Source organism: Delphinus delphis, chromosome 17 (assembly GCF_949987515.2).
Source record: "Delphinus delphis chromosome 17, mDelDel1.2, whole genome shotgun sequence".
Lineage (NCBI taxonomy): Eukaryota > Metazoa > Chordata > Mammalia > Artiodactyla > Delphinidae > Delphinus > Delphinus delphis.
In genome coordinates, this window is record NC_082699.1 from 64,715,300 (window position 1) to 64,734,963 (window position 19,664).

At 37.1% G+C, this 19,664-nt stretch overlaps 1 protein-coding gene across 3 annotated transcripts; it reads right to left on the reverse strand.

The window, feature by feature from the left end:
* Positions 1-1,390: 1,390 nt before the first annotated feature.
* ZHX1 (zinc fingers and homeoboxes 1) lies at positions 1,391-18,810 on the reverse strand. Of its 3 annotated transcripts, XR_009516647.2 has the most exons (4): positions 18,695-18,810; positions 6,272-9,121; positions 5,789-5,885; positions 1,391-3,756 (listed from the first exon to the last, which is right to left on the reverse strand). XR_009516647.2 is itself a non-coding variant. In XM_069541571.1 (3 exons), exon 2 carries the CDS (start codon positions 8,894-8,896, stop codon positions 6,275-6,277), a length of 2,622 nt encoding a protein of 873 aa, XP_069397672.1. In that variant the 5' UTR covers positions 8,897-9,121; positions 18,699-18,810; the 3' UTR covers positions 1,393-3,756; positions 6,272-6,274. The 3 variants fall into 3 exon arrangements, 2 of the variants coding, with proteins under 2 accessions (XP_069397672.1, XP_059851132.1); XM_069541571.1 differs by lacking the exon at positions 5,789-5,885 and having other exon boundaries at positions 1,393-3,756; positions 18,699-18,810; XM_059995149.2 differs by lacking the exon at positions 5,789-5,885 and having other exon boundaries at positions 1,393-3,756.
* Between the last annotated feature and the right edge of the window lie 854 nt (positions 18,811-19,664).

A 19,664-nucleotide genomic window follows, 5' to 3' on the forward strand; every position in this document is an offset into this window, starting at 1 on the left:
TGGTCATAAGTTTCATCAGTCAATACATAACCTTGCTTCATGTGTTTTTGCTTAAAGACACCTTTTTAAATATATATTGATATATACTATTTACTCATTAACATTGAATTCACGGCCAAGAGCACTAGTCCTCATGTCTGAATGAAGCTTATCTAACACACATTTTCTCCACAAGGCACCCCACAGCCTTCTTGAGTTTAGGAATGCTAGACAACACTTTGGTACTACACTTGGGGGATCATTTTAAACAGTGAAATCACCAACAAAAAACACAAAAGTGGCACTAAACATTACAAAAAGGATGCTTCTTTACAGTCTGAGAGCTGAAACAAGAGGCAAAACGTCACCTTTTTTGACCTCAGCTGGGAATGTACACACTGGGCAACTCAAATATTTTTGCCACTATGCACAAGCACATGAATGAGCACTAAAGTGCCATGAATATTGATTCGGGGGTTACAGTTAAGTTTTAACGAGTAAAATTTGCGTATATAGAATCTGTAAATGAGGATTGACTGTATTTACAAATCGTATATCTGATAAGAGTGTAACATCCAGAATATATGAAAAACTCCTAAAACTCAACAACGAAAAGGCAACCCAATTAAAAACTTAGCAAAGGACTCGGACAGACATTTTTCCAAAGACGATATACAAATGGTCGTTAACCACATAAAAGATGCTCAACATCATTAGCCATTAGAGAAATGCAAATCAAAGCCACAGTGAGATATCACTTCACACCTACTAGGATGGTAATAACAATAATTTAAAAAACTGAAAATAAAAGGTGTTGGTGAGGATACTGAGAAATTAGAACCCTTGTATATTGCTGGTGGAATGTAAAATGGCTACAGACAACTGTGGAAAACAGTTTGATGGTTCCTCAAAAAGTTAAACACAGAATTGCCATAAGATTCAGCAATTCCACTCCTAGATACATACCCAAAAGAACTGAAAATAGGGACTCACACTGTGAGTTGTATGCTGATGTTCACTGTAGCATTTTTCTAGCCAAAAGGTGACAACAACCCAAGTGTCCATCCATAAACAGATGAATACACACACACGTGGGCATACACACTGGAATATTATTCAGCCATAAAAAAGAATGAGGGCTTCCCTGGTGGCTCAGTGGTTAAGAATGCCTGCCAATGCAGGGGATATGGGTTCGAGCCCTGGTCCAGGAAGATCTCCCATGCCGTGGAGCAACTAAGCCCGAGCGCCACAACTACTGAGCCTGTGCTCTAGAGCCCACAAGCCACGACTGCTCAGCCCACATGCCTCAACTACTGAAGCCCGAACACCTACAGCCCATACTCTGCAACAAGAGAACCCACCACAATGAGAAGCCCATGCACCGCAACGAAGAGTAGCCCCCACTCGCCGCAACTAGAGAAAGCCCGCACGCAGCAACGAAGACCCAACACAGCCCCCCAAATAAAAATAAATAAATTTATTAAAAAAAGAATGAAATTCTGCTATATGCTACCATATGAATGAACTTTGAAAACACTATGCTAAATGAAATAATTCAGACATAAAAGGACAAGGATTGTATGATTCCACTTATTTGAAATATCAAGAATAGGCAAATTCATAGAAACAGAAAGTAGATGAAAAGTTACCAGGGGTTGTAGGGAGGGGGCAATGGAGAGTTATTGCTTAACAGTTACAGAGTTCTGTTTGGGATGATGAAAAGTTTTGGAAATAGTGGATACTGTTGCCCAACACTGTATATATAATTAATGCCATTGAACTGTACACTTAAAAATGGATATAATGGCAACTTTTGTTATATTTTACCATGATTTTTTGAAAATTCAGTTAATAAAATGAAAAAAAAATCACTGAAAACTACTAATCACTGCTAACTTTTATTTTGTATTCAAGGACACAGTTAACCAGGAGAAGAGGGTTCTTTGCTCTGTCAAATAAATATATTTAAAAGCTAGCAAACATCAGAGCAGATTTAAGTGTCAAGTCTTAAGAGACTGGGGAAAAATTACTAATAGTTATTTACAGTTATACAAAGTTAACATATTGCAAGGGAAACATAATATAAATATATTCAAAGGTTTCATTTCCAATACTTGACATTTCAAATTTTGAAAACATTAAAATTATTGTCAAACAAAACTCAGACCACATTAGCAATGATTTAAAAAAGGGAGCAATTTAATCATTATAATACAGAGTGCTTTAAGAAGTTTTTAAACGTGTAAAAGAAAGAACAGTTTAGTGCATTAAATCGTTACTGTCTTTACATTGCTTCTCTTAAAAAAAGTTAACAGTAGTATGAAAAAGCCACCCACAAAGCCAGCTGTTTGAATGAAGAAATAAGCTAAATTGCAGCATTTTGGAATTACTAATAAAGCTATAGTTAAAAAATGAAAAGTTTATAAAAATGAAAGCAGCATGCATAGTCAAGGCTTTTTCATAACATTTTCATTAGATGACAAACATTTAGGTAAAAACAAGAGCTTAATATTTATTATTCATTAAATTAGATAAAATAAACTGGCCAAGCCCACTACATCTGGTCATTCAGAAAAACATTTTAAAATCCAAAGCTAATGAAACTGAACATTTCTTCTATGAAGAAAGCACATTTTGAAAAATGGTCCTGTAGTCACAAAGGAAAGGGTCCTTCTCAACACGAATGAACAGCACCGGTCTTTACAAAGTTTGAGTTAGGAGGAACTTTCAGTCTCCTGAAATGGCAAGAGTTAACAGTGAACACTGCCATGTTCATAAGTGAGAAGCTAAGTTTTACCTCATTCTGATCAGTTCAGAATTTTTTTCTTTATTCATTGAAGTTGTTACACAAAGTAGAATTTCACCAAAAGATAATTCTTGAAAATTCTGATCTGTCACCTGTACAAAATTTCTGATTTCTATACGATTGTAAGAAAACACTAAGTTAATATTTACTACATGGTTCTTTTTCACATTTTTGGTACAATATTTATTTCAGAGTTTCACCCTATTCAAATTCTTATGCCAGTTTCTTTCCCTTCTTCAGTACTGATTATGTTCGGTTTAAGAAAAAGCTAATTCAATTTCTAATGAAAAAAAGTAACAGAGTATTACAAGTAGTAATAGTGGTATCCATGAATGTGTTCAATGAAAGATCCAATCATTAAGCGCCAATGATACCACAAAACCTTCTTGCTCCAATATGTCCACATCCTGTTTTTCACTTACGCTGTAATTACATAAACCCACGCACAACTCCTTAATCTTAGTGCAGGGCCTGAGAAATGAGACATAGAAATAAATCAGATTTTTCTTTTTCCTGCTTCAAACAAGTTTTACTCTGTAAAATGTTTGGTCACTCAAAGCTATAATCTTAATCATATATCAAAGAATACAGGCAATAAGGCCCATCTTACGAGACATACAGTATTAAGCTGAACAGAATATGAGGACAAGCTCTAGTGGTCATTAAACCCCCTCAGAAAGTCTAAGAATCAGAATGTCTCCATCATATCAGAATAAAAATGCACTTCATTGAAATGTGACTGCTTACAAGTTGTTTTAATTAGTGTCCTGTGTGCGCTGCGGGACTTCTGCCGTCTGCAGCAGTTTAACTTTGACACAACATTGAGTCCCACTGTTTTTGGGTATTGGATCCTATTTTTTGAGATTGTGTATGCCCCCAAACGTTTTCAGTGTCATCAAAGATTGAGCCCATTCACAGTAAACCAGACATCTGGAGTTGAAGAATTGATTCTCCTCCAACGTTTTAGGCAGCTATAAAAGAAAAACATAATAAAAAACTAAAATTTTAAAGATAACCATATTTTAACATTTACCACTTTTAGAAACAAAAATGATTAAAATACATCCTCTGTATTCGCTTATTAATCCTGAGATCACTTGCCATATGTATCTTGTGTAATGCAGATTTTGTGTGCAACTCCAGTGTATATGTTCTGCATATACCAGATTTGCTTATAGACATTTTTTACCTACATGTAATAATTTATAAAAAAAATTAGTTGGAAGTATATATTTCATTGTATTCATAATAGACTATGAAATCTAAAGACTTTTATATATGGGGCTAGCTTGTGCAAAAGACATATGTGTTTATCACTTTTTTGCAGTAACTGTTTTGGAAAGGTTTTGGTTACTTTTTTTTTTTGGTAAATTAAACCGTATCTAAATGAAGAAGTAACTGTTTAGAGTTACTATTTATGGTGAATCCTTTTATAAGATGAAAAATTATTTTGTTAAGCCAGTGATAACTTGGTAATTAATGGGTTTTATAATTTTAGACTTTTGCGTATTTTAAAATTAGAGCATGCCAATATAGGTACCACAAAAGTACATGTATAACATATACGATACAATTTTTTAAAAACCATGCATGGCTTTGTGTGAATTTTCTGACCCTAGTGTCCATTAGCGTATTGATATATAACTTAAGAATTACCCACACAAACTTAAAGTAAGGTCAAACTAAGCTGTACAACAAAGTTCACATTATTTTTAGAATGAGATTACAACTTCCTCCAAAATCACTGCAGAGCTTACTACTACAACGACAACAATTCACTGCAGCAACAAATTTGTTGATTCAGTCTTGGCCGAGTGCACATTCTTGTGTTTAGCAACAACAACAAAAAAGCCTGTAAAAAATATTTTCTGCATCTGGGTCAGAAGAAAGCCTGTCCTGAAGATTTCTAACATAAGGAAATGGAGGGCTGCGTTTCAGGATAAAGCCGTACAGACTGTTTAACTTCTGTGACTCACAAGGATACATTATGCTCTATAACCTGGAGTGAGATTCATTCTAAAATAGGTGCATTTTTAGTCTCATCTGTTTTTCTGCCTGAAAAAAAAACAACTGTTAATTAAAAGAATATCTGGAAAAAAAGAATATCTTGCTTACTGCCAAGCAATAAGAATAGTGCCTGGTACATATTAAGCTCTCTATAAATAATTGTTAAAACAAAATAAATAAAACCAGGGAGGAAGGCATGGGGGAATTAAAGAAATTCTGTGTAGAATAAGAGAGCATAAAAGTAGCAGATGGGGTAGGGATGCAAAAAGCTATGGAAGTAAGTATAATAAATATGCTCACATGATGAGGGTCTAAGCCTCTTTTCCTCCCCTGCTGTTTCAGAACACTGCAGTGATTTCTGACAACAAGGTGCTTTTGGACTACTGATGGACAGATACAAACACTTCATGACAATTGCACTGTTTTAAAAAAAAGTACAGTCTTATCCTAGAACACTCTAAAACAGAGAGTAGAAAAGAAGCCAACTATGCTACTGAATTCCAAAAGTATTAAGAATTCAAGCTCTAACTCCAAATCAGGTATCTGGATCTGCAACTACAGTGAAATTTTAATTAATCCAATCTATAAAAGAATTAAGAGTTAAGGAACAGGCCAAACCTTTCAAATTTAAAGCATATATACTTGCACTTTTATGCCTACAGAGAGATATTTTTAACTTAATAATGTGTTTCTGCTGGTAGCAGGTTTGTTTTATATCAAATAAGGAAAAGACATTTTAGGCAATTGAGTTAATTTAATATAAAATCTGTTATTTACCACTGATCCCTAAAACAGAAATAATTTATATCACAGTTTTCAAAGACAGATGCCACCTAAGCAAACATGAATTTATATATTGCTTAAAACAGACCTTTGGCTTTTAATAGAAAAAAAATTGAATAATTTTAATACTTAAAGCATTTTAAACTCTAGTTAAAAATCTAATAGTTTGGGGGGCAATACAATGAAGAAAGAAAGAGAGATAGCCATTTTCACCTAGTTTCCTAAAACTGAGCAATCTTCACCCCTGTGGTAAGTCTTTCCTTCGGTATACTTTTCCCCTTCTTTTTAGTTTTCGTTTTTGAATTCTTTCCTTAAACAGGCAAAAAATGAAGCTTTAGTGAAGGAGGGTTGCAAGAAATACATTTTAGTTATCTTTAGTATGTGTGAATCCCCAACCCGCCCACCAGTCTTCCTTCTTCGAGAATGGGTAACTTTCCCTTAAAACAAAGTAAAGAACATTTCACATAAAAAATAATTAAGGCAACATTAAACTCTACATAATAAACATAACCATCACAAGAATCAGACTACACATGATAATCGTATCTCTTGGCTATCCTCATGGCACCTAGTCCTCTTACGAGGCATAAGAGAAACTATTTTAGAAAAAATCCGTCAAAAGTGACGATGACAAATACGAGGTGACTGTGCTAAATGTATGTGGTTGGTGAATGCACACGCAGCTTAACAACTTACATTTCAGTCATCTGATTTAGAAAGCTTCCGCTTCACATGTCGTGGGGGTTCCCAAGTGTCACTGTCATCTGTTTCTTCTTCATCCTCTTCCTGATCATCAATAACTTCATCTTCCTCCTCATTTTCCTCAAATAATTCTATACCTAACTCTGATCTTCTCTGTCTTTCAGCAAACCATTCTCTGACCTGCTCGTAGCCCATATGTGATTTGTTAACAAGTTCATCGAGGTCTTGCTCATTAAGAAATTTGTGCTTCAGGTAATAATCCTTAAGTATTGCAGTTCCAGTTTTAAATTTGATGAGGGACGGCCCCCTGTCCCAGTTGTTCATTCTCTTGCTTCCTCTGGGCCGCCCGCGAGGTCTTCCTCTTCCCCTTCCTTTGGGTCTCCCTCTCCCCCTTTTTCTAAGAGAAGACAGACCGTTCATACTGCTTGAATTGGCGCTTTGATAGTAGTAGTACCATTTTAAGTTTCCATTTTTCCAAGCATAACGGGTGTCCCCAAACCAACTAACTATGTCTGTTCTAGCAAGCCCACTTTCTTCAGCCAACTTGTCATACTCTTCTGGCGACGGCCACTGTGTTCGGACAAATGCGCTTTTAAGCATGTGCAACTGCTCGGGTGTTTTTTTACATATTTTGCCCGTACTCCCTGACTTAGGTGCACTAGACTCATCTCCAGGAGAAGTTTCTCCAGTTTCTTCTTTGGAACTACCTGCATTGCTTTCCTCTATTTCTCCTTTCTCTTCCTTTAAAGCTTTTGATTTCTTCTTCTCTGTAAACCAAGCATCAATTTCCCTTCTGGTAAGTTTGGTTTGCGCTCTTAACCTATTTAATTCTTCTTCTGTAAGTACGGAGCTGTTGAGAAAACTTGCCTGTAGGGCACGAAGCTGCTCTGCCGTCTTCTCTTTAAACTTTTGGGGAGTAAAGTCTGGAAAAGGATTCCAGGATTGTTTCTGCTGTGAAGTAACAACAGTTGGGGATTCCGTGGTTTCATCACTGGAGTCTATGATAATAGTGGCGGAGGAATCATTGTTGAGATGTAAGCACTGATTACTCTTTGAATTTCTCTGGTTGTACCTTGTGTCACTAAACCATTTTTTAATCTCTCCTTTTGTCAGCCCTGTGATTTTCATAAGTCTGATAATTTCGGAATCATGGGGAAACTGATTCTTTAGGTAGCTCACTTTTAATTCTGCCAGTTGCTCTTTAGTCTTTTTTGCCCGAACGCCGAACGCATCAGGGTTCGCCACTGCAGTCTCATTTTTTACAAGCTGAGAGGATGGGGCTCCTGCTGCTGCTGGCTTGGTCTCTGCAGTAGGCTGAGCGGCTGGGAGCTGACTTTTCTGTGCGTTTGTTTGATTTGGAACCCCTGCCACTGTCAAGGCTATAGGTGCTGCTACTGGCAAGGTATTCGTGCCAGCCACTTGGGTAAGGACCAGACCTGGCTGGCCAACTATTTGGCATGTCTGTAAGATGGATGGTAAACCATTACTCCCTGTGGAAATGTGGGTGGGGATGACAGTTATGGTCTGAGGTACAGTGTGGACTGTTCCGTTGAATTGTTTTCTTCTCGCCTCCTCTACTTCCTCGGGAGTCCAGCTAACACCATGTTTTAGACGTTGGGCTGAAAACCATATCTTGATCTGTTCCTCCGTATATTTTGCTTGGGCAGAAAGAACAGTAATTTCTGACATTGTTGGATAAGGGAATTTGTTGTAGGTGTTAAGCAAAAGGGGGTTGTTATCCAATGCAGCATTGTAGGTAGGAATGCTATTAACAGGGATGAGGACTTTGGGAATCAAATTGGAATTCTGCTGAGCTGATACAGCAGTGATAACCTGTGCTAACCCAGGAAGAACTGCTGCCGGGGTCACAACTGTGCTGGCAGTATTTGGATGTATTCTGTTTACAATGGAAGTACTTGTATTCGATTCAGAAGCTGAAGAACTTGGATTTTCCACAGTTCCTTCACGGTCTGGTTTGATTTCATTCTCTTTCTCTTCCGGAACGTCCTCAACTGAATTATGATGAACTGTAATCCGTTTGTTCTCCACTTTATTTTTCATCATTTTCATGATAGGAGTTTTACTGATAGATATTCCCGAAGAAGAAACTTCTGTCGATTCAGCTTGCTCTGAATTCTCCTCTTTAACAAAACTACCATCAAAAGTCAGATCATTTATTGTTTGTTCAAAGATTGTCTGGTTATTTCGTTTCACCATAGTCAACTTGAAATTTTCTTCTCCCGGGTGATATTTCAGATTATGCTCGGAAAGTGCATCATACCTTTTGGTAAGAAAATTGCATTCGACACAAACATAGGATGAATTTAGCACTACATTGGGATGTTCTGAATCCACATGAAAAGTAAACATATTTAGATCTGGAGTTTGAAAAGTACAATATTTACATTCATAGCCACCTTCAACTTTTTTATTTTGCTGATTGTCAGAGTCTACGGATTCATGAACTTCTTCATCACTTGAGATACTCTCTGCTCTGGTGTTTTCTACAGGTGTAAGTACAGGAGGACCTTCATCCAAATCTGATATCAGCTCGAGGTCTGGATCCTGTTCACTGGCAAGGACCATGCAGGGTGTTGTGGATTTTCGCCTGCTTGCCATTCTGATGTTATGGGGGAAATCTCAGTGGTGATTAAAAAGCATTGGGGCTTAAAACTGTTCAGTATTCTTCATTTGAAAACAATGGCTTTTGGTTCTTCAAGTCTGTCTTTGTGCTCAACAAGTCTCATTAGCAGCTTTTTCATGGTGCTATCAAGTAAAGAGCTTATGGTTGGCAAATAAAATACTGCTGAACTGCTGAAATTTTTGAAGCACAACTCCAATCACCTACATTAAGATAAATTAAAAAATGTTTTTAAATGAGTGATTATGATCTATTAAGCAAATTACAGTTATATTTCACTTACATGAAGTTGTTGGAGAGCTCAGTTATAAAGATGTAGAATAAGACCAGACCAGGAAAAAAGTCCTCTAAGGGTCAAAATAGATGTCTCCAAGCCAACTCACTTTAGGTCATGTACTGTACCCCATGGGTCAGCCCACGGGCTTGTTTATTTGGATTTTTCAGCTAGCCAGCTATACATTGGAAGGGAAGGGGGAAAAAGAGTCTGCTTCGGCAGGCATACTAATATCAGTGTGAAATGATAATCTGTTAACAGGGGAGGAACTTTAAAACTATAAAAGCAGCCACAGATACTCAAGACTATGACCACTAAGTGTATAAGAAATTCAATCCATCAGTTATGCCCGCTTCTTCCTCCTGGTCTGTCTTATCCCCAAAGCATGCCCAAGTATGGCAAAAGCAACAAAGGCAGAATATAAATGATCAAAGTTTCAGAAACATTATCTTAATCATTCTCCACAATGCTATCAAAATTGGTAAAACATATCTAATCATGTCAGTCTCCTGACTTCAAGCTTATGATGGGTCCCCAGTGCTGAAAGAATGAAGTTCAAACTCCTTAAGCCACATGTAGTTCTCTTCACATCCTGGCTACAACCTCAATTTCCTACCATCTCCTATTTCTTTATGTTTTAGGCACAGAGCAAAAACGATTGCTATTCTAAGGACTCTCAGTGCAGGCCATTCCTTGTGCCAGAACACTTGTTTGTGCGCTGGGTGTGATGACCTCTCTATAAATCTGCCTGATAGATCACCTTCTCCCCTTAGCTCGGCCCAACCTCCTCCCCGGCTTGTTTTCTAGTCTAGAACTTACCATATTGTGCCAGAGGAATGTTACACTTCTGTCCCGAAACCTCCAGTTTCCTTATTCATTTTTTCCTTCTTTTTTAAAGTAATAGCTTTTTTGAGACATAGCAAAGCTCCTGAAACTCTGGATGGAGGCAACTTCCTTTATGTCTTCAATCTAAGCTCTCCCAGCTGAGCTATCTTGGCTGACTTCTCATACATTTCTATATCTCCTTTTGCATACAGAAGCCTGGAAGTAGAGACTCACTAAATGCTTGTTAACCTGAACTAGGGAGTTCCCTGGTGGTCTAGTGGTTAGGTTGCAGCGCTTTCACTGTTGTGCCCCGGGGTTCAATCCCTGGTTGGGGAACTAAGATCCACCCCCCGCCAACACACACACAAAAAAAACTACTTCCAACCTGAACTAGAATGAATAGGAAAAGAGTCCTGTAAAATTCAAAATGCCCTAAGGGCATCATCATGGAAAACGTAGCTGAAATTCACAAGAATGACCTTGAATCATCAAGAAAAAGTGAGTTATGTTCATACAAATACATTTTAATACTTTTGCACCCAAAATAGTTAAAATACAATTTTCATGCTAAATCAAAGTTGGCGTGCTTCTAAATTCTAAACCAAATGAAAATGAATACAGTAAGTGGTATCACTTATTTTGTACCACGAATTGGAACTATTTTCATTTACTAGCATAATCCTTGTCCTAGCTGAACTGAGGAGAAAAAGTTTATTTCAAAGATTATAGCAAAACTAGGTCTCCATGACTCAGTAAAGGGAGAAACATTTTTAGGAAACAGAGCTGTCCAAAGAGAGAATGTCCTGCCTTTGAAGGTGGTAAGATCCTCCTCACTGGGATTATTCAAATATATACTACATATCCATGTGATGGATCCAAGCAACAGGTGGAAAGTTGGACCAAAAGTCAGACTAAATGTCCTGATTTCCCATATTACAAAATAAAGAGCATCAGCTTAGTAATAATAATGGTATCAACAATCCAAACCCCACTCTCAAAAGTGTTAGTGTTCTTTTTTTTCTATAAAAAATCTTTGGGGATTCCCTGGTGACGCAGTGGTTGAGAGTTCGCCTGCCGATGCAGGAGACACGGGTTCGATCCCCGGTCCGGGAAGATCCTACATGCCGCAGAGGGGCTGGGCCCGTGAGCCATGGCCGCTGGGCCTGCACGTCCGGAGCCTGTGCTCCGCGGTGGGAGAGGCCACAACGGTGAGAGGCCTGCATACCGCAAAAAAAAAAAAAAACAATTTTGATTTCTAAGGGAACGTAAAGAAATCACTGAAATTTAAAATGATTTCTTAACTAAACGTTATAAACTAAGATAATACCATCTCTCCTACTCAGTTCAATAAGGAACACCACTGTTTTTATCATTTTTTCCTCATTAGAAACAGGGAATTCCTCAAATAAGACTTTAAGCAGAACAGTAACCAATGAGCAGCACCCACATTTTTAACAGTGAAGGAGAATTGCTGAAAGGCAGGGGAGTAAGCTATTTTGTGACTGTTATTCTCATAGAATCTTATTATGTTTATTAGGGTATATTAACAGCCAGAAGTCAAAGATATAGAGGAGTTTTTCTTGAAACTACATTTCCTGAAAATGGTGGTTTTCAAACTTTTTGTTGTAAGCAGGACAGCCCTTTCTTCAAACAAAATTCTATGAGAAGCCTAAGTGCAAAACTGATTAAAGAATATAGCCACTGGTCGGAGAAGTATAGAAGCTAAACTACTTCCTGACCCCATCCCACGGACCCCACAATCCCTACTTCCACCTCTGATGGGTTCTGAGATGTGTCTGAAGTCTTTGCCTTAAAAACGTAAATACTGGGGCTTCCCTGGTGGCGCAGTGGTTGAGAGTCCGCCTGCCGATGCAGGGGACACGGGTTCGTGCCCTGGTCCGGGAAGATCCCACGTGCCGCGGAGCGGCTGGGCCCTTGAGCCATGGCCGCTGAGCCTGCGCGTCCGGAGCCTGTGCTCCGCAACGGGAGAGGCCACAACAGTGAGGGGCCCGCGTACCACAAAAAAAAAAAAAAAAAAAAAAAACATAAATACTTTCATCAAAAATCCTCAGCTTGCCAGTGCTAAGTGAAATGTGAAAGCTAAAGTGAATTTAATGTGTACTTTCAGGTTGTTTCACTCTAAAAGGCAGGACTAGAGCGCCCAGGAGTAGAACAGAGTAACCCATACTAATAAAAAGATACAGAAGAGAAACCTGAGGAGCTCAGATCCCTTTATTATTCTGGTTCTCTAGTTCTTGGGTTAAACTTCTTACTTTTTATCCTATCTAGTATAAAAATAGGAACATGCTACTAAATTATTACTTTTATTTCTTTTCCTTATAGTTCACTAGCTCAGGATGGTCAGTTTGTAAGAACTGAAACAGATATAAAATTTTAAAACCTTAATTATTTTTTGCTAAAGTCATGAAAATTACAAAATATTCATGTATTATTATCTAATGATATATACACACAATTGTGCTTTTTCCTTTGAAAGCACTGGTCTTTGAAAGGAATTTGAAAATTTTAAATTATAAATTAAATTTAAATTAAATATTTTAACTTAAATGTATAATTTGAAAATTATAATTAAATTTAAATAAGCTACTTAAAAGAAAGGCTTAAGGGCTACCCTGGTGGCGCAGTGGTTGAGAGTCCGCCTGCCGATGCAGGGGACACGGGTTTGTGCCTCGGTCTGGGAAGATCCCACAAGCCGTGGGGCGGCTGGGCTCGTAAGCCATGGCCACTGAGCCTGCGCGTCCGGAGCCTGTGCTCCGCAACGGGAGAGGCCACAACAGTGAGAGGCCCGCGTACCACAAAAAAAAAAAAAAAAGAAAGGCTTAAAAAAAAATCTTCAGTAATGCAAAAGACTAAAAATCTGATTATTTTGAGTAGCCTAGGTTGCCTCAACCTGGATTACTTCTATACTCAACTACATAGACCTGAGAAATACTCTTTCCTCTTCACTTCTAAAACTGTTTGCTCACATTTTGCTAACAAAACCAGAGTCAATATATTATTTAACATATTTCCAAAGGGAGACTAAGAGTTTCCAAAAGAGCCTCAAGATTTGGTCCAATGGCTCAATTCTATTATTATGATATAACCTAAAAATAAATCAAAGCACAAACAAGGGCATCCTCATGGTCCTTATTATAAAGTCATGTTCTGGGGGGTAAGCAGGGACCTCAGCACAACCGTCCCTTTTTTTTTTTTCTTTTTTACCAGTACGCGGGCCTCTCACTGCTGTGGTCTCTCCCGTTGTGGAGCACAGGCTCCGGACGCGCAGGCTCAGCGGCCATGGCTCACGGGCCCAGCCGCTCCGCGGCATGTGGGATCTTCCCGGACCGGGGCACGAACCCATGTCCCCTGCAACGGCAGGCGGACTCTCAACCACTGCGCCACCAGGGAAGCCCAATCGTCCCATTTTTTTATGGAAGAAGAAACCCAGGCCCAGGGGGATAAGTTCACAGAGGCTTTGTGGTGTAGGGTAAAACCACAGGTTTTAGAGTCTCCTCTGTCACTTAGTAGTTAGGTGACTGGAAAAGTTACCCAATATCAACTTCATATCAACCTCAGTTTTCTCACCTATAAAACCAAAATTCTTCAGTTCAACAAATCCACTGAACAACTATTTGTTGAAGGTCAACCACGTGCCAGGCACTGTGTTGGGCACTTGGATTACAGCAGTGACCAGGACAGATCACCTCTGGTCTGCCAGATTCTAGCAGTTGAGCAAGGAAAACAGGCAGTAAACAATTACTTAGACTAACTATGATCAACGCAATGAGAGACGAAGTATCGGGAACTATATAAGCACACTACAGGAGGCTTCTAGAAAAGAAGCAGAGAACGCTGCCCTGGAGAAAATAAGAATACTGGTATCCTACCTCAGAGGCTGATCAAATAAAAATGCTTCACACACTCTGATACACAGCAGGTGCCTAACTAATGCTTTTTCCCCCAGTCCCTGAAAAATTCTTTTCGGAATAAATAAATACCATTTATTTACTATTATTCTCTTTCTTTCTATCTCTCAAGCAACATAATCAGCTGACAAGTTGATAATAATAATCATAATCAGCACACAAGTTGAACGAAAAAGCAAAAGAGGTTAAAAATACAGAATAAGAATTTCCATGGTGTGGTTTCAATTCATCTCCTTTCATCATTACAGTACAGGGGAGCTGAAACAGTAAAACTGCCATATAGAAATTTCTATTAGCTGACAGGCATCTCATCCTCCCTTTGAAAGTCAACTCAAAAAAGCTTAAAATCAATTTGCAGAAGCTTGCACTATTTACCTATAAAAGAGGGTTAGAGTTTAGTTGCACAACTGAGGAGCTAGGTGGCTTTGCAGTTAAAACATAAAGTGAAGTCTGCCAATAAAAGAAAAAATCATGCTCTAAATGCATCCAGCACTGTAAATATAATTATATTTGAATGCTATTTTCAGTTACTCTTTCAGTAGAGAAATACGTTAAAAAAATAAATGATCAAATCCATTACACTGCCATTAAAAATGATATTCAGGGCTTCCCTGGTGGCGCAGTGGTTGAGAGTCCGCCTGCCGATGCAGAGGACATGGGTTCGTGCCCCGGTCCGGGAAGATCCCACGTGCCGCGGAGTGGCTGGGCCCGTGAGCCATGGCCACTGGGCCTGCGCGTCCAGAGCCTGTGCTCCGCAACGGGAGAGGCCACAGCAGGGAGAGGCCCGCGTACCGCAAAAAAAAAAAAAAAGATATTCAAAAAAGTAATTAAGGAATATGGTAAAGTATCCATTTACTGTTAAATTTTTAAAAATCAGAATAAAATTTGTATATTGATTATAAAATAACTATGGGAAAATATGTATGCATGTGGACAAAGACTAGATGAGAACATAAAAAATGAAATTTTCACATGAGATTATGGGTGAAATTTTTTTATGTGTGGTATTTACAAGTTTTCTTTAATATTGTTATGATATTGCTTTACTGTAAATACAACAAACAATAGTTTCAAGGCCTTAAAACTGCAAATAGACTAAAATATTTCTATGGTCATTTGTCTCAAGCTGGAAACAAAGTTTACTTTCTATTTTTAAAGCAAAAACATGTGCTACATAAAGGTTTTTTTCAGGAGGAAGAAGAATCTGAGTGTGTACAGCATTCAGGGGTATTCCAGACGTCTTTGGGGACTGCTGCCCCACGGCAGAGAAGTCAGACTGGTTCTAAGAGCCCGCAAGACCACACATAATCTCCAGGGCGTAGATATAGGCCAAGCCAATTTCCATGGTTCTATCTGCGCACTGGTTCTTCTCCGGAGGGTAGGATGCTCCTTAATCAATTCATGATTCTTAACTCATGAAAATAATTACATGAAATTTTCTCTGCAGAAAAGCATTTAGTGAAAGCAAAATTTATTTCATCACAGAATAAAAATCTGGAGCAGTTCTAAGAGTAGTTCTTCTTACATGGCTCTCCACTATACTCTCAGGGCCAAACAGCGCCTATTAAGACTCCAATAATATTTGCTGGGGAAAAAACAAGCTTTAAAATATATGTGTATTGTGTATTATAACCTACATTCTACTTCATTAAGCACTCATTTATAGAGGCGCTATAAAGAACAGCTGTGCTCGCTTTACAGTACTTTCACTGGTAAAATCCTTACTAATAAAATTACCTTAGTCCCTAGAATACGAAAACATGCTCAAATATAAAACACTCTATTTATTAAAACACAGCAATGGATATTCAACAAATATTTACCAATATCTATAATTCTACCATAACAAATCAGTTTTATGTGTGAATAGTGTATATCTAAATTTGTAGACTATATAAAAATGAAACAAGGATGATAAATTCATTCAAAGAATTAGTCCTGCAGTAGAATTCAGAAGAAAAGGCACAGTTCTTATAAAGATAGCAAATGCAAATTTGAACTTAGAATCATTATTTCTCTATAAGAGAAAACTATATTTTAATGATATTCTATATTTTTAAAGAGATTTAAAAACAGGTTCTCAATGTAATACACTATAAAAAGTTAGTGAATTGTTTCAAATTCTATGCTTAGTGCTAAAAAAAAAGTTTAAAAAATTTTATAACTAAGTAGGTCCATAGCTACACTGAATTTCCAAGCCTCTATTTTTCAGACTGGCTTGTACTTTAAATTAAATGATTAACAGTTTATTGGCCTAGTTAGCCACAAAGGCATGTTATTTTGGTAAGATTTTATGCGAATAAAAACAAACTTTGTTTTTAGGCCAATTCTGGGTCAAATAAGAACATTTAGAAGATAACTATGATTTTTAAGTACTGTGTTAGTTTTGACCAAGTACCAACTAAGTAAAACTGTTCTTAGGACAACTAAAATATACAAACTAAGAATCCTTTGAAATGTGTATTTATACCTATCCTGAGAACTCTTAGGACTCTGTATTCTGTTTAGTTTCACTTCTCCCTCTCTGAGTCAGAGTTCTGTTTAGCCAGCTGAAAATACTTATTTTTACATGTTTGTATTCAAACTAAAAGTTACAAATCCACCAAAATCACAGAATGCCTGAAATAACAGTAGGAACAAAGAATAATGGACTCAAATTAAAACAAATGCTATCTACCATGTTTTTTCAAAAAAAAAGTGTCCAAGAGGATACTTTTTTTAATTACAAAATTTTTCTTTGGTCTTTACAAACTTGAGGCATTTTTCAAAGCTAAAATATAAAAATATTTAGAAACAAGAGTCAAGTTCTCAAAAAAAAATTAAATGAGCGATTTGTCAACCCAAATTTGTACCCACAACAAACGTTTGTAAAAATTACTGTAACCTAGAATTATTACCTAAGAGATAAGTCTCAAGAAAATTGCCAAAATGGTCTCAAAATAATAAAAATTCAAGTATCAAGGTGAATACAGACGGGAGTGAATGTGATCCAAGTAACAGCATCTAAGAAACTGTGGCCAAAGATTATCTAATTTCAGAAGATCCCTTTGCTAATGCTAATTAAGGCTTAAAGGGTTAGAAACTCTATCCTCTCTACCTGTTTTTTTTTTCTACCCGAGAAACCCAACTTTAATGCTGCTAAAGATTAAAAGAAGAATCTAAGCTAGACAGATTTCTCCTGGTAAGCTCTGACCCCAGATTTGAGGAGTGAAATGTCTTTTTGAATGGTCTCTAGGACACTTACATCCTGGTGTTCTACCTTCTGCTGGCATGTAGGTCGGTATGTAACATAATGAGAGTGATATACAAACTAGCCCTATAATGAAATCTCCTGTCTTTATTATTCAAGTTTGTGAATATGATCCAAAAGTAATTTTCGGCTGAAAATAATTTTCCCCTACTTTTCTCAAGGAAGCGTATTAAATCTTTCACAGACAATCTAACACAAGAATGCTATTCTTGATTCTAAGTGAGATTATCATTGAAAGGCTGAAAAGCCATTCATCTGTCCATTATCTTCCCCATTTATAAAATAAAGTAACTGTTACCTATTTCACTCAGGATATAATCATTCAATTTTTAAAAATACTTTGAAGGGGGCTTCCCTGGTGGCGTAGTGGTTAAGAATCCGCCTGCCAATGCAGGGGACGCGGGTTCAAGCCCTGGTCCAGGAAGATCCCACATGCCGCAGAGCAACTAAGCCTGTGCGCAACAACTACTGAGCCTGCGCTCTAGAGCCCACAAGCCACAACTACTGAGCCTGCGTGCTACAACTACTGAAGCCCACGCGCCTACAGCCTGTGCTCTGCAACAAGCCACCGCAATGAGAAGCCCACGCAGAGCAACGAAGAGTAGCCCCCGCTCGCCGCAACTAGCGAAAGCCCACGCGGAGCAACCGAGACCCAACACAGCCAAAAGTAAATAAATAAAATTAATTAATTAATTTAAAAAATACTTTGAAGGATAACAGTAATTAGTATTGGTAATGTCAACTTGTAAGAACACAAAAAATGAAAGTGAACCACCAAATTAATGGTTATGGAATCTTTCCTAGTACTTTCTGGAATCATATACAATAACAATTGGACTAAATAAATATTTCCAACAGTATAGTACGTAATCTAATGCTTCTTATAAAAGCCAAGTTATATCAGGTAAATAAAATATAATAAGTAATTAAGTAAAAATATATTCAAATATTTAAATAGTGGTATGCCTAACCTAAATCAAAGTATTTAATTATTAATATCTTAAATTTTATAATTGTAATTATTCTTAGAGGACTGTATACTGAAAACATATTTTCAGAAGTTGTTCTTGTAAGTCTTGAAGCATTTTTCTGGATATAGGCAAAAGAACAGTAAAATTTCTAGATCAATTTCCCCACAGAAAAGGTCTCTACCCTCATGACCTTCATTTGTCTGTTTCACCACTATTACCACAGCACCTGGTATAGTGCCTGATACACAGTGGATGTCAGCAAATGTATTGAATAGATTGAAAACTCAATTCTAAATATACCACATAGATTTATTATGAAGTGTGATGCTGTTTCCTTTGAAATTAAAGCAGACAATACTTCTATATTTTTCAAGTTTGAAAGTACATTTCTTGAAAAAGAGTTAAGAATATATCTGCTGCTTTTTTAAGAAAAGCTTTTAAAACTTTAGCCAAATATAGTATCACTATATTAAGTGAGCACATTCAGTATCTGAGTTTTTACCATACCAAAACGATGAAACACATACTTGCCATAGCTTCCTTCGCATTCTGTTCTTTGACACAGAAGGGTGTCCCCTCAAATTAGGAGATGTTTAGCTCAGGCCATCATTACCAACAGGTCCAAAGTACCTATCTGCCATCTCCTACAAAAAAAGTAATATCGCTTTATTATTCTAGATACGATTCAGTCTTATTCGGAAACTTTAAGCTTATGTTTTGGCTTTGTAAAAATAAATGTAATTTTTAAAAAATTTCATTTCCTCACAGAACTTTTAAAAGAATCATCGAAATGCCAAACTCAATCTTAGTAAGAAATTCAAAACTGAAAACTACATTTCAAAATATCTTTATATTTTATAAAACAACCAAGTCACTATTGTACTATTTTCAATAAAAGTTTTCAAAAGGTGAATATATGCAGTCTATAATATGAAAGCTGAGATGAAGAAATTGGGGATTGTAAAAAATTAGTACACAAAAGTTACGATAGACAACTTAGTTAAACTAAGAGTTGGGAGGAGGTGTGTGTTTGTATGTTTACATGTAAGCCTAGTGATATTTGTACCCTAATCTACTACATATTAATTGGAATGAAGTGGATCATTAATGCTGGGGACATGCCAATACTACTTAAATAAATTAGTGGTATTCTACCCCTAAACATATGGTATATCTAATAGAATGACTGGTGGTTATTTCATTTTTGCAAGAAAGCTACTACTGAATGGTTTTTCAATCAGTGCATTGTGAAGCATTAGATGGTACAAAATCAAGCAAACTGAAAATTCTCTGAAAACTCAGATTTGTGTCTAAAAATGTTGTGGTATATTATTCACAGTTGTTAAACCAGTCAGGAAAATTAAGTAAAAACTATAATTGTTTGTCTTATTAAATAAAAGTAAATAATGCTTTTGAAGGGTTGAAGCATTTTTATAATTGTTCTTTAAGCAGAGAAACTCTGAAAACCATAGTGAATGAATATTAAGGAAGATGATT